Source organism: Lithobates pipiens, unplaced genomic scaffold, assembly GCF_037356315.1.
Source record: "Lithobates pipiens isolate NorthernLeopardFrog02 unplaced genomic scaffold, aLitPip1_a1.2 Scaffold_22, whole genome shotgun sequence".
Lineage (NCBI taxonomy): Eukaryota > Metazoa > Chordata > Amphibia > Anura > Ranidae > Lithobates > Lithobates pipiens.
Window position 1 is genome coordinate 39,197,691 of NW_027507784.1, and position 14,343 is coordinate 39,212,033.

General features: G+C 44.0%; 1 protein-coding gene across 2 annotated transcripts in view; it reads left to right on the top strand.

Annotated features, from left to right (window-relative positions):
• Nucleotides 1–13,526, top strand: part of PPP4C (protein phosphatase 4 catalytic subunit) — a 33,348-nt gene extending 19,822 nt beyond the window's left edge. Inside the window, exons 2-9 of one of the 2 annotated variants that reach the window (XM_077447397.1) lie at nucleotides 4,231–4,355; nucleotides 6,809–6,860; nucleotides 7,766–7,816; nucleotides 9,189–9,290; nucleotides 10,670–10,843; nucleotides 11,080–11,206; nucleotides 11,900–12,089; nucleotides 12,211–13,526. In XM_077447397.1, coding sequence (XP_077303523.1) covers nucleotides 4,258–4,355; nucleotides 6,809–6,860; nucleotides 7,766–7,816; nucleotides 9,189–9,290; nucleotides 10,670–10,843; nucleotides 11,080–11,206; nucleotides 11,900–12,089; nucleotides 12,211–12,340 — 924 coding nt within the window. In that variant the 5' untranslated portion in view covers nucleotides 4,231–4,257 and the 3' untranslated portion in view covers nucleotides 12,341–13,526. The remainder of the gene's footprint in view (nucleotides 1–4,230; nucleotides 4,356–6,808; nucleotides 6,861–7,765; nucleotides 7,817–9,188; nucleotides 9,291–10,669; nucleotides 10,844–11,079; nucleotides 11,207–11,899; nucleotides 12,090–12,210) is intronic. The other variant, XM_077447398.1, reaches the window with a different exon arrangement.
• Nucleotides 13,527–14,343: the final 817 nt, after the last annotated feature.

The following is a 14,343-nucleotide window of genomic DNA, read 5'->3' on the forward strand; positions in this document are numbered from 1 at the left end:
TCTGTTCTGTACTATGGAACCATTCTAATAGGAGCGACTCAAGTCGCTCCGACTTAGAAAAAGGTTCCTGTACTATTTCTGGGGCGACTTCAGACGACTTGCATTGTCTTCTATACAGAAGTCGTTTTGCAAGTCGCTGCTGAAGTCGTGTGCAGGTCGCGTCTGTGAGTCGCGCTGCAAGTCGTGTCGCCCCTGTGTGAACAGGCACTTATGGTAATGGGGCCAGCTTCTGACCAATAGTAATTTGTAACACTGGTTCTCTTTTATGCTGTTTTCTTTAGAGCATATGTTTGCTTTCTTTGTCTCCTCCATTGGCTGCTTAGAGCAAACAAAATACCTAGTCCAGACAATGGAGGAGCATGGGACTTGCTGTTAGGACCAATCTGCCTTGTGTAAGGTGCAATGTAAATCTGTACACCAGGAATTAGAAAATACCTTTTGCAGTAATGCCACCAACACTGCAAGGGTTAAATGCTCTAAGTCTGGAAGGTAGAGGAAAAGCTTGTACGGGCCAGTTCACACCACATAAATGCACTCCACACCCGTTCGAATGCGATTTTTTTTTTTTTTTTTTTTTTTTACATGGGCATTACAAACTGGAATGCATGTAGTGTGAATTGGCCTTTAAAGGATAAGTTTAACCGCTTCCCGACCGCCTCATGCAGATATACTGTGGCAGAAGGGCAGATTAACAACATACCTGTACGTTTCCCTTTAAGAGGCTGCTTCCGGGAGCTCCGTGAGCGTGATCGCGGGTCCTGCAGACTCTGCCCGCAGGGATACCTGCAATCGTCTCACGGAGAGGAAGAACTGGGAAATGCTAATGTAAACAAGCATTTCCCCATTCTGCCTAATAACGGTGTCACTGATCACCGCCACCCTCTAATCGGCAGTGATTATCAGTGACGTGTCTCTCACAGCCACCCCCCCCCCCCCTCACACAGTTGGAATCGCTCCCTAGGACACGCTTAACCCCTTCAGTGCTAGCTAGTGGTTAACCCCTTCACTGCCAGTCACATTTACAATAGTAATCAGTGCATTTTTAATTGCACTGATCGCTATGTGACTGGTCCCAAAATCGCACCAAAAGTGTCCGATGTGTCCGTCATAATGTTGCAGTCCCAAAAAAATCGCTGATTGTTGCCATTACTTAAAAAAAAATTAATAAAAATGTCATAACTATTTTGTAGACACTATAACTTTTGCGCAAACCAATAAACACTTACTGCGTATCTATGTGCTGTGTATTTGTAGAATATGTATCGGCCTAAACTGAGGTGGGTGTGTGTGTGTGTATGTGTGTGTGTGTGTGTGTATATGTATATATATATATATATATATATATATATATATATATATATATATATATATATATATATATATATATATATATAAACGCAGGGGTGATCAAATACCACTAAAAGGATGTAAATTTTCTTTGAGAGCCATGTCGCATGACTGCGCAGTTGTCAAGGCGACGCAGTGCCGAATCGCAAAAAGTGCTCTGGTTTTTGGCCAGCAAAATGGTCCGGGACTTAAGTGGTTAACTTTTAAAATGCATCCTCCTGCATTTACTATTTTTAAGAGTCTGGAAAGCTTTGCATCAGCACATCGCTGACACCATGCAGGTCTCTTGCAGACTGTCAGTGTAATCTGTCTGCCTGTACATCCCATACATCATATGGGCAGGCAGTTTTACACTGACAGGAAGAATCTATGAACTACCACACAGCTCAACTGCACTGTGACAGTTTGAGAAGTACAAGTTGACAGCCACAATGGATGTCGTTACTTGTAGTTTATTTATTCAAAGCCCTCCGCCAACATGGCCACGCTCTTGTCAAAAAGTGACAGCTGGTATGGGGATGGGGGAACTTCTCTCCGTATTGCTTTCACACAAAGGGCTTGGATCGCCAAGCCGCTGCAGGAGTGGGGACATGAAGGTGAACTCGTTCTTCAATTCTTATTCTTTGCTTTTCTGGCCATTGGCTCTATTTTTCTCTGACACGTTGGGTTGTAGGTGAGCCCTTGCTGTTTTCATATACATTGCAATGTGGGGACTGCGTGCAACTGCTGGCCAGAGCACCTTTAGGCCTCCTGCACCCTGGATGTTATAAAAAAAAAAAATGTCAGTAGTCTCGGCTGTAGAGAGCTGTAGAATGAGTTTTTGTGCACACACACACACACACACACACACACACACACACACACACACACACACACACACACACACACACACACACACACACACTCTTTTTATGAGAGTATTTTTTTACAGCTGAGAAACTGCTCTTCAAACCCACTAGTTCTGGGGTTTTCCCATCCAGAAAACGCCCCTGCCAAAAAAAAGCTGGACACATAGGATAACATATTGGGAATTTTATTGGCTACAGAAAAAACCTGAAATGTAACTACTTCAGCCCCAGAAGGATATACCCACTTCCTGAGCAGACCAATCGCTTCCTTTTGGTGGCATTTGATCGCCATTTAATTTTGTGTTCTTTTTATAGTGCAAAAAATAAAAGCGCAAAAAAAAAAAAAAAATGAAATTGAAAAAAATTTTTTTTTAACTCTTTGCTATAATATCCCCAAAAAATATTGTTTCCTCAGTTTAGGCTGATGTGTTCTTTGTAGTTTTGGTAAAACAATAATAAATATTTAAATATAATCCCATACAAGATAGGATTGTGGTTCCTAGCTAATAGGAACACACGGTCTGTCACTCCTGTGAGAACAGGGAAGTGTGTGTGTTTACACACACTCTCGTCCCTGTTCTGTCTCGCCTGCTCACAATCGCTCGTGGTCGGCGTTCATTGCATCCATCAGCCTCGAGCACCTGCCACCCCCTGCTATGCAGCGGGCGCACACACCTGCTATCCTGAGCCAGCGTATAGCTACGACAGGTAGTGCAGGGGAGCCAACCTGCCGCTGTATAACTACGGCAGTTGGTTGGGAAGCAGTTTAAATAAATGTTAAAGTATTTACTTTTTTGTAAAAAATAAATAAAAAATCCATTGATATCCACCCTGGCAGCAGTTTAAGTGAATGTGTTTTGCCCTTCCAGGGGGAATAGGGGGTATAGTACTATAGTATAGTATACACAGTAACCGTATAATATGGCTGCTCCTGACGTTTTGGAGCTGGCTCCAGGGCTGTAGCAAATACTACAGTTGTAATTCAGAAAAGTTGCCAGATTTAATGTGGCTTCTGTTTATCCATTGTATCTGGAGTCCATTGAGGAAACAACTTGTGTCAAGGTTATGAGTAAAGTACTTCCTGAAGCCGGTTCTGTATAACCTTCCTTATCGCTGCTCTGAGGCAGGTTTGAATATATTGGATCTGAAAACTAGATCTGCACTTTAATGTCCCCCTCAACTTTCACAGGAATCGTTTTCTGTGCAATGCTAAGAGAAGACTTGGATAAGTTCCAAGTACTGGACAGCCAATGAATGTCACTTTGCAAGTTCATCTTGGTATAGTTTCAATGGAAATGCATATTCCTATTCCCCGGTTTGTATGTTGGTTTTCTCTCCCTGGCAGGCTTTTCACATTCAGGCAATATCTTGGTATTGCAGGAGTTTGAGGTTTGTGAGAGTCCATTTCCATCAGCCAGTCTTGCTGTGTTGTAAAAGCTGGCAGAGGATATAGGTTACAATATGTCCTCACTTTACCTCTGTGCTGGCTGCTGAGAGGATTGTCCATTATTCTAAAATCTCCTCGAGTGTCTCCCGTTCTGAAGTTAATGGTATGACCTGCAAGTGAAACAAAATTGCCCATAGACTGTTTATTTTTTTTTTTTATTTTTTTATTGTTCCAATTGGTGGGGGGGGGGGAGCAGATTTCCTCTATCTACAAAAGCCTGGTGGATGGGAGAAACCTAACCTCTGTGTTGTATTCTGACAGCAGGACTCCTTCACTGCCAGACTATACTGACTGATTCCTCTCGCACAGGACTGTCGGCAAATTTTCAATCATTAGATCAACTCCTCTGGAACAGAGGATCCAAATTCTACCCGTCCCAAGGTGGATAAAAATGGTGTTTGTGTGTGTGTGGGGGGGGGGGGGGGTTTGGGGAGAAACACTGAAGCCCCAGATGGTGGTTGTGCGCCCCTATGGACGGGTCTCCACTGATCGGGTTATATTTTGGTTGCCTTTTGTATCCATTTTGCTGTCACTTTTTTTTCCTTCCTCTACTACTGGACAGTAATACAAATTTCCTTTTCTCTCCAGTAGACAAAGGCTGGTGGAGCAGGAGCCATGACTGAAATCAGCGACCTCGACCGGCAAATCGAACAGCTCAGGCGCTGTGAACTCATCAAAGAGAGTGAAGTAAAAGCCCTTTGTGCCAAGGCCCGGTGAGTATCCACGCTTACCTGTCATCTGTCTTTGTGTTGTGGTATTTAGTTTTTTTTTTAACCAAGATTAGTGTAGGCTTGGTTCACACTGCCGCAACTTGGGGATTTGACTTGTAAGACCCTAAGTTGCATGACATGTGAAATCCCATGTTGGTCAATGAGAGCTGTCTACAAATGATTGTAAACAATCCATTCAGCTTAAAAATAAAAAGGCAAACTCCTGCACTCTGTGCATTACAAATGCCTTACCCCATTCTGCACTCCTGTCGTAACCCCTGCACACTAAGTGTCAGGAGTCTCTCTCTCGCTCTCTCTCGCTCTCTCTCGCTCTCTCTCGCTCTCTCTCGCTCTCTCTCGCTCTCTCTCGCTCTCTCTCGCTCTCTCTCGCTCTCTCTCGCTCTCTCTCGCTCTCTCTCGCTCTCTCTCGCTCTCTCTCGCTCTCTCTCGCTCTCTCTCGCTCTCTCTCGCTCTCTCTCGCTCTCTCTCGCTCTCTCTCGCTCTCTCTCGCTCTCTCGCTCTCTCGCTCTCTCGCTCTCTCGCTCTCTCGCTCTCTCGCTCTCTCGCTCGCTCTCTCATCAGAGAGTACACTGCATTCCCAACATATCTAAAGAACTGTCCTGTTTAGTGTGGTCAGCTTATTAAAAGTAAAGCAGAGGGACTGACGGGAAAACGAGACTTTGCCATACAAGTACATGGTACAGCAGCCACGTATCAGGAATATTAAATGTTAGGGTAACAAACACTTTAGCACTACTGAAGTCGCTCCAAGTTTAGAAAAGGTTTGTGTACTACAAGGTGACTTCTATCTGACTTGTGTCCACGTAGAATTTAATAGAAGTCAAATCCTCATCTATATATTGATCCGACCTTACAAGATCATTAATCAAATAATGGGGAAAGGGAAAAATTGAGACTTTAAATGATGTCATAGCCTCGATCCCTATCAATATGAGGCAAAAATTAAAAACAAGAGCTTAACGGGACTTTATATGAAGTACGGGGTTAAAAAAAAATGGCTATTGAAAAATGTGTAAACCTACCAGGACATACATGCCAGGACCTAGCTTTCACTTTGACAGCAGAGCTCCCAGTGCATGCTGCAGGAGAACCCATAGCGCCTCCTGTGTGAATGAGGGAAAGCAGGTGTAACTCTGATCTGCAGATGGTGTCCGCTGCAGCAAGCTTAGTAACACCGCCACCTCATCTATTTATTTTTCCTTTTTTATATTTCACCAGCAGGGGCTTAACGCCTAAAAGCAACTCTGGCTGCAGTACTCGCCACATCTTTGGTGGTCATTCCTTATTTAATGACAGCCTTAGCTGGGATACAAAACTTGCTCGGACAATAGATTGTATACAAATATAGGAGCTTAACTGGCTAGCTACATTGTAGTCCTGATTAGGGATAGTGTCTACAGAAGCAATAACCTCCTTGGCACATATGTGCACTCTGCGCCTAGTATATGCTTGCATGCTGCTTGTCAGACAGAATTCTGTGTCCACAGGGGAAGAGACATTCAAGGAAATGGCTGTAACAGATGCTTGGAGGCGCATGTGTCATGGAGGCACTAAAGTGCGTGCTGGTGACACTGACACGGAGTGGGTCACTGTGTATTCTGGGGCCACTGATGAGGCTGAGATTGCTGGAATACACAGGAGTATTGAGGGGGCATCACAGGAGTGCTGGAAGCATGGGTTCAGTTAGACCCCTTTCACACCGCGATAGCATGGGCGGTAAAACGCCGTTATTTTTAGTGGCGTTTTACCGGCGGATTGCGGCGCATTTCTGCTGCTAGCGGAACGCTTTTACTCCCCACTAGCGGCCGAGAAAGTGTTAAAAACGCGGGCATTATGCCGCAATAGCGGTGTTTTGTTGGCAGGATTACAGCGCTGCCCCATTGATTTCAATTGGGAGCAGCGGTAAACACACCGCTCCAAAAAAGCTGCTGGCAGGACTTTTCCCTGACGTCCTGCCAGCGCACCGCTGTAGTGTGAAAGCCCTCGGGGCTTTGACACTACAGACAATGGTGCATCTTCTTTAGGGTGGATTGCAGGCGCTATTTCTAATGCGATAGCGCCTGCAAAACGCCCTGGTTTGAAAGGGGTGTGATTGGAATTGGGGGGGGGGGGAGAGGAGACACAGGAATATGCTGGAGACATAAGGGGGTTTGGTAGAACTTTGAGTTGCATGGACCCCAATTAGCTTGTTGCCCTATTTCCTTTTAAGACCGCACCCGCAGTCTGATTGGTCTGGGTGCTGCTCTGAGTGAGACCGGTAAATGTAAACAAGCACACGCTGAAGGGGAAAGGACTGAATCCCAGGAATGGAGAGCGTGACAGTTTTCTCAAATGGTCAGTCCTGGCAAGTTCTGTGCAGCACAGAAACTGTCAGGCCTCATGCGCACTGGACATTGAGTGGTAGTTTGAGTGTCTGACTGTCTCTTGTTTTACAGGGAAATTCTAGTGGAAGAGAGCAATGTTCAGAGGGTGGACTCCCCTGTCACGGTAAGAAATGTTCTCTAGCTCGTCATTTTAATGTAAAGGAAGTCAATCGGTGCTTCTCAACGTGTGTGTGTGTGTGTGTGTGTGTGTGTGTGTTTTTTTTTTATGGAAATTTCCAAATTTTATTTTTTGTGTCCATTTTACCAGTTTGTGTTCCGAGTCTAGGGCTGCAATGTACAAATATTTGCATAATCTATTCGTTGGCTGGGTATTGTTTCGAATAAATGAACAGATATAACAACCTAAAAAATTTAGTGTATAATTGCTATGTAAAGTTTAAAAACAGACCATTTTTATTGAATATCTATTTGCAGTGGTAAATATAAATAACCAGCTGCTGCATTAGGGGTTAATAACTGATCAGCGGGTTGTAAGCCGCTGATCAGTTGTAGAACTGCTCAGAGTCTGCTGAACAATTCTGATATTTAGCTTATGGTCACTAAAGTGAGGTCATCAATTCCTGTTCTCAGGGCCCAATAACAGGCCAGGTTTTAAGTATTACCTTGGGGAGATGCAGACTAGAATCACTGTGCAGCAAATGAGATCACTTGTGATTGTATTTCAGTTATCTTGCAAACCTGGCCTGTTAGTGGGCCCCGAGGACAGGGTGAATGACTGCCGCCTTAAGGCGTACAGACTTGGCAGTGAAAGGGTTAGAGACGTGATATCTTGGTTATTTTACAAAGATGATGTCATAGTTAGTTTTTTTTTTTTTTTTTTTTTTTTTTTTTTTTTTATAATTGTGTTGCTATTGTTAAATTAACTTGGGTTAATTATGACTGCCAATGCAAAAGACCGAGTCAGCTGACTTTGTATAGGTTACTCCACTTCTGAAGGTTTTTATTTTTCTTACGTCAAAGTTTTTTGCAACTTTGTGCTGACATTAATTGGCCTTTCTTCTGTAATAGGTGTGCGGCGATATCCATGGACAGTTCTATGACCTGAAAGAGCTATTCAGGGTGAGTACTTAATGTGTAAGGTTGGGGTTTCCCCTAGAGCAGTGATGGCGAACCTTGGCACCCCAGATGTTTTGGAACTACATTTCCCATGATGCTCATGCACTCTGCAGTGTAGTTGAGCATCATGGGAAATGTAGTTCCAAAACATCTTGGGTGCCAAGGTTCGCCATCACTGCCCTAGAAGAACAAGGTTAGGACTCAGGGATTGGAATAGGGACCTCCCCCAGAGATTAGCAGGTGTCCCCCAGAGGTCAAGTGTCGGGCTGACCCACCCCCACCAAAGTGTTCCGCCTACCCCAAGTAAGTCGGGCATGTGATTCTCTCCTCCCTTCCCCTCCGTGTTCATGTTAAATATTTGGCCAGTTCACACGGTTGGCTCTCAAACTCTTCTCGCCAGCCACTTGCTAACCCATTTCTGTCGGCCCAGGCTAGCATGGATAAATCTTGTCGAGATGCATTATGCCTGCTGGCCGAATGGTAATTGTATATCACTGTGTGAGCTCCTGTACTTTTGTACAAGAATAGAGGGGACATTAGACAGATGGTTTTAAAGAAAGCATTCATTTTAGCTACACTGTTCCTATAAGGTAGCCTGGACATGCTAGAGTCCAGCTTCATTGACCAGCAAGGTCATCCCTATCTGTTACTGTATGGCTCTATTTTTATATGTAATTTTTTGTGGAAGATATTCACTTCTATAGTGTAAAATTTTAGAGATATCACACTAGAATCCAGCCACCTAGAACTTACATCAAGTGGATCACCAGCTGTGACTTCACAGCACAGGTTGCACACTTTACCACCACTTCTGCTTAGAGCCCATATGAGGTACTCGTGCACTTCCTCCAATTCTTTTGCTGTGGGTACTTTGTAACAGTTGCTACATAACTTCTTCTGAACTCACTTAACCTACTTAACCTATATTCCACACCCTACTCTGAGTACCCCAAAAGAGAATGTACAATGCAAACTCCCCCATCCATGTCTCCATGCTTTATTTCATTGGGAGATCACTTCGAAAAACACCCTTCTAACATTTCTGGACGTGGCCATCTTGAGTAAGGGCAAATGATTTATGTAGCATTGACTTTCTGGAAGCCATTTTCCCTCGGCTCAGGCATGCATGCGGTAAAGTGTGCTCAGCTGAGAAAACCCCCTCCTGAAGACTACTGGCATGTATGACATAATTTACCTAGGCAAGAAACCAGGAAGTAACTGAAGAAATAAAGTATAAAACAAGTAAATATGATATACTTTCCTATTTACTCATGCTAGCAATATGAGGATTTTAAAATGTGGATTGGGAGAGAAGTTCCACTTTAATACACTTGTTTTTAACACTCCAAGTAAACATTAAATCTATTTCTTTCAGGTTGGGGGAGATGTTCCAGAAACTAATTATCTGTTTATGGGAGACTTTGTGGACCGTGGCTTTTATAGCGTTGAAACATTCCTACTCCTCCTAGCACTGAAGGTAAAAGGTCTAAAATACGTTTTCTCCTTACTTTTGCAGCTTGATAGCTGGGGGTGGGGCTTAAACCTGGTAAGTTATTGTTTTGTATTGAGCCTAAGCTTTGAGAGGGGTTTTCGGGGTTCAAGTTTAAAGAATAAAGTGGGTACTTTCATGCACCACAGGTTGAATGTTTTAAGGTAGGTGTTTTTTATTTTTATTTTTTTGCTAGTTACCCTTTCTGATGAGACTTTAATATCTCTGGGCATTCAACGGCTCCGCGACCTTCACATGCTATTTTTCCATTTCTACCCAATAAAATGTACTGTGTGGAGCTATGATTTTATTATATAGCTTCTTTTTTCTGGTGACATATTTGATAATAGAAGAAAAAAATTTGAACAAGAAAAACCTGTTGCAGAATTTTTATACTACGAGTGCTTTCACACTGGGGTGGACCGCGTGCAGGATGAGAAGTCCTGCAAGCAGCGTCTTTGGTGTGGGAGCGGTGTATACGTCGCTCACAAAACTCCCTGCCCATTGAAATCAATCAGCAGTGTTTTTCAGGCACTTTTAACCCCATGTTAACCCCTTATTTGGGGTTAAAAGCACTCCGCTCCCAAACTGCACAGCACCGCTAAAACGAGTGGCGCTTTACCATGGACACGGGGCGGTCTTCAGTGTGAAAGTGGCCTTGGGTATCAACTACTAGGCTCAGTGATACCAAAACATCTCTACATGTTCTGTGACCATGCTCCAAATTTATTTTATTGACAATGCACTCCTTGCTAATAAATTTGGGCTGGGCTCTGCCTTGCCTCCCAAAAATGTATTTCCTTTGGGTATTAGTGCCATGTTACACATAGCAACTAAGACTCTTTGCCAGAAAAGTAATTTTGTTCAAATGGAAGGACACCCTAAAGCAGAGATCTCAAAATGGTGGCCCTCCAGTTGTTGCCTGAGGCCTTTCAAAACTGACAGTTACAAGCATGACTCCTATAGGCAGAGGCGTGATGGGACTTGTAGTTTTGCAACAGCTGGGGGGAGCAAGTTTGAGACCCCTGCCCTAAAGCTAACTTTTTCACCAAGGTGAAATTGGCTCTGTAAGTTGTGTATACCACATAGGAAATAGTAGCTGTCATTAACAACACCTGAAGCCCTTGGGTGTGTCCAAATACAGTCTTGGGGTCTTGCGGAGACTAGCTCTGCAGATGGGAAGTGTGCCTACTGCATTGTCCTTCAGTGGAAAACCAGAGGCACATGGTGGGGCGAGTGAGAGGTTTGCAAAGAAATTAAGTTTTCAGCCAAACACCAGTTGCAGATGGGACATACAAGTGAAGCTGGCGCCCTTTAAACATTTGAAGACTATATTGCTGATTGTATTATCCTTTATAAAATTGCAGGTCCGCTACCCAGACAGGATCACACTGATTCGTGGCAACCACGAAAGTCGACAGATTACTCAAGTGTACGGCTTCTATGATGAATGTTTGCGCAAATATGGCTCAGTGACTGTATGGCGGTACTGCACAGAAATCTTCGACTATCTCAGCCTGTCTGCCATCATTGATGGAAAGGTGAGGAATAGAATTACAACTTTCTGGCTTTCTCTGCTTTTTGTTTTTTGATATTTTGAATGGTAAACCAACCACCTGATTTATGATTTCATGCTTTAGTTACAAATATACCCGATTTACCCTCCTTTGCTTGTCAGTAGTGCCTTGTTGGTTGTCTGTCCTCACTGGTTGCTTGTCTCCTTTTTGGCTTTGAGCCTTTTATTTTTTCTCAAGTCTTTTGATCTTTCTTCCCACAGATTTTCTGTGTGCACGGTGGATTGTCGCCCTCTATACAGACTCTGGACCAGATCCGAACCATAGACCGCAAACAGGAAGTCCCCCACGACGGGCCCATGTGCGACCTTCTGTGGTCTGATCCAGAAGGTAAATGTGCTGCAGCCTTATTTGTTTGCCCTTGGTTTGGAAATGTATGTGCAATATACTACTGTCATTCATAATTCCTAACTACTTGATTTACTGTGACATCTCAGTAGCAAAGCCGTTTGCTTTTTTTTTAATCAGTGGCTGGGTTTAATAATGTAGCCATGTACTCCAAGCCCAATAATATACAGTATGTGGAAAAGGCTTTCTACAAGATTTTTTGAGGGTGTCTGTGGAAGTATATTGGCCAGTGAGCCAAAAGATAATTTATCTATCAGGGACTGATGTTGATTGTGAACACATTTGCTGTCTGTGTTCTATTTCATCCTAAAAGTATTCAAAAGAGTTGGTATCAGAGCTTTGTGCAGGACACAAGTTCCACCACTCCAGTCTGGGCAAAATCATTTTTTGTGGACAGGGCCACAGTCATACTGGACCAGAAATTTGCATTCCCCAAACTGATACCACAGGATTGGAAGTGAACAATTGCCAAACTTCTCCTCCCCCCATGCAAATGGAGCCTTAGTATGCTTTAGCATGGATCATACCCTTCACTAGAAACACCTGCACTCAGTTGAAGGGTGTGTCCCTATATTTTTGGCTAGGTAGGTGTGATGGTCAGGGGTGCACAAACTTTTTGCAACATAGTGAATTTGTGAAATGGGCTCAGTGTATAAATGCTCTTCTGCTTTCTAGACACCACTGGATGGGGAGTGAGCCCGCGAGGAGCTGGTTACCTATTCGGCAGTGACGTCGTAGCACAGTTCAATGCAGCCAACAACATAGACATGATCTGTCGGGCACATCAGCTGGTTATGGAAGGGTACAAGTGGCATTTTAATGAGACAGTCTTGACGGTGTGGTCGGCTCCAAACTACTGTTATAGGTGAGCTTCCTTCTCTTTTGAGGGTTATGGTGTCTTTGGGTGGTTTGTTTGGGTAGGTGGCTTGGTTTGCCCCTTCTGTCATGTGATATTGTCGGTCTAACTCTGCCTCTTTCCTGCCTAGATGTGGAAATGTTGCTGCCATACTTGAACTGGACGAACACCTCCAAAAGGAGTTCATCATCTTTGAAGCAGCACCACAAGAGACCAGAGGGATTCCCTCAAAGAAGCCTGTTGCTGACTACTTCCTGTGACTTGTCCCACCCTTCATCTCTGGGGGGCCTCTCCACTATTTCCTCCTGATGTCTATTTTGACCTCCCGGCACCTCTTGACCCTTTCTCTCTGGCCTCAGGACCAGCACGGAAGAACCAGTAAAGAGCATCTCTTGGTCCCTTTTTAGGTCTTACAAAGGATGATGTGATGCAGTGAGGGGGTGTAAAGGGGACAGTGAACTCTTATGACACTGGGGCAGTCACAACATTGTAGGGAATAGAGGAGAAGTGCTCTGTGGGTTGTAAAATGGAGCAATGTACTGTGAGTCTCAGGAACTGGGTTTTCTTTAAAGATGTGTAAGACTTTTTTTTGGGGGGAGGGTTGAGGGCAAAGGAGCATTGTGGGTAGGGGGGGGGGCGGGATGACATTGGGGAAGGGGGAGAGTTATGCAAGGAAACCAAAATCCTTTTAAACATTATTATTTTTTTTAGGAGTTTCTTCCTCCAATTTTTATAAATTCCTAGCACCCAAATCCAGTCATTCCTCTTCATGATCTCTGACTGACCAGTTAAGGCTGGCACGGTCTGTCTTTCTGCTGGGACAATGCTAGTTTGGAGTGCCTTAGTGCAAGCAGACCCTGGGCTCATATTCCTAGCGGGGCTGAGAAAGATGTGCGCATTTCCCATAATATGTTGCCATAAATTTCGAGTTTCACCCCTTTCTCTTTATTTATACCTCCCTTCTCCGGACTTTGTTAGCCGCCATGCTAAATTCACCCCATGTTTTGGCTTCTTCTGACAGACAAGATGCAGAATTAAGCAAACAGCGTTATTGAGACACAGTGCTGAAATGCAGAGCACTGCTGGGGTGGGTGGGGGGTTTAGGTCATCATGCCAACAGCCTACTCTGGCTGGGATAAACAAAAAACTCGATGGCTTCATTTGTCAGCAATCCCCTGGATTGGCCCTCCTCCTAGCCCTCTCCTCTTTCTCTCTGCCATCTTTTTATATCGTCGCTCTTTGCATTACAAGAAAGAGAAATTTAAACTGTTTCCCAGTTTTTTTTTTTTTGTTTTTGTTTCCCCCCCCCCCCCCCCCCCCCAACACCCTGCACATATATCAGTCAAAAGTTTTTATTTTTTATTTTACTTTTTTGGTAGATACAGCCACAGAAGTCTGCTAATAAAACATGAAAAAAGATTAAAAAAAAAAACTGGAAACATCAAACTGTGTCTTTGGTTTGTTCAATTACTTGGCCCATGCTTAAAGCTGAACTTTTATTTAAATGTAGGTTATTTATGTACAACATATAACTAATACACTACATTGTCAAAAGTATTGGGATGCCTACCTTTACATGAACTTTAATGGCATCCCAGTTTTAGTCCGAAGGGTTTAATATGGAGTTGGCCCGCCCTTTGCAGCTATAACAGCTTCCACTCTTCTGTGAAGGCCGTCCACAAGGTTTAGGAGTGTCTATGGCAGGTATCTCCAAAGTCCGCCCCGCGTTCCGGTTTTGAACAGCCCGTCTGGTTATCTGGACACATCTTTTGTGTCCCCCGATCTCCCAGCACCGGGGCCACAAAAGATGTATATACCTTGGAGGGGACAGGGAGGAGTCGGCACGAGCGCCGTACACACAGGAGAATTTCCTGTTTACGAGCAGCCTCTGTAATAGGAAGTCCCGTCTCTGGCGCTGCCATTGGGCGACTGTTCTGTCCTATCAAAGGAGGCTGGACTTTCTATTAAAGAGGCTGCTGTGTAAACAGGAGATTCTCCTGTAGGTAATCTTTGGCGTTTGAGTGCATTCCTGGCACCGGTGGGGCTGCAGATGGGCACTGACCCTTATTTTGCTTCACAGTTCTTTATTTAAAATGTCATTATTTATTTATTTATTTTTTTTCTTTTTCTTGAAGCTTCCCTCTTAAAGTGAAGGTGCGTGTTATATGCCAATAAATACGGTATGTCCAAATCATAACCCCAAGCTCATCTCTTTAATCGCACACAGCCAAAGGCAAGAGAATTCTTGTTGGGCAGTGTATTG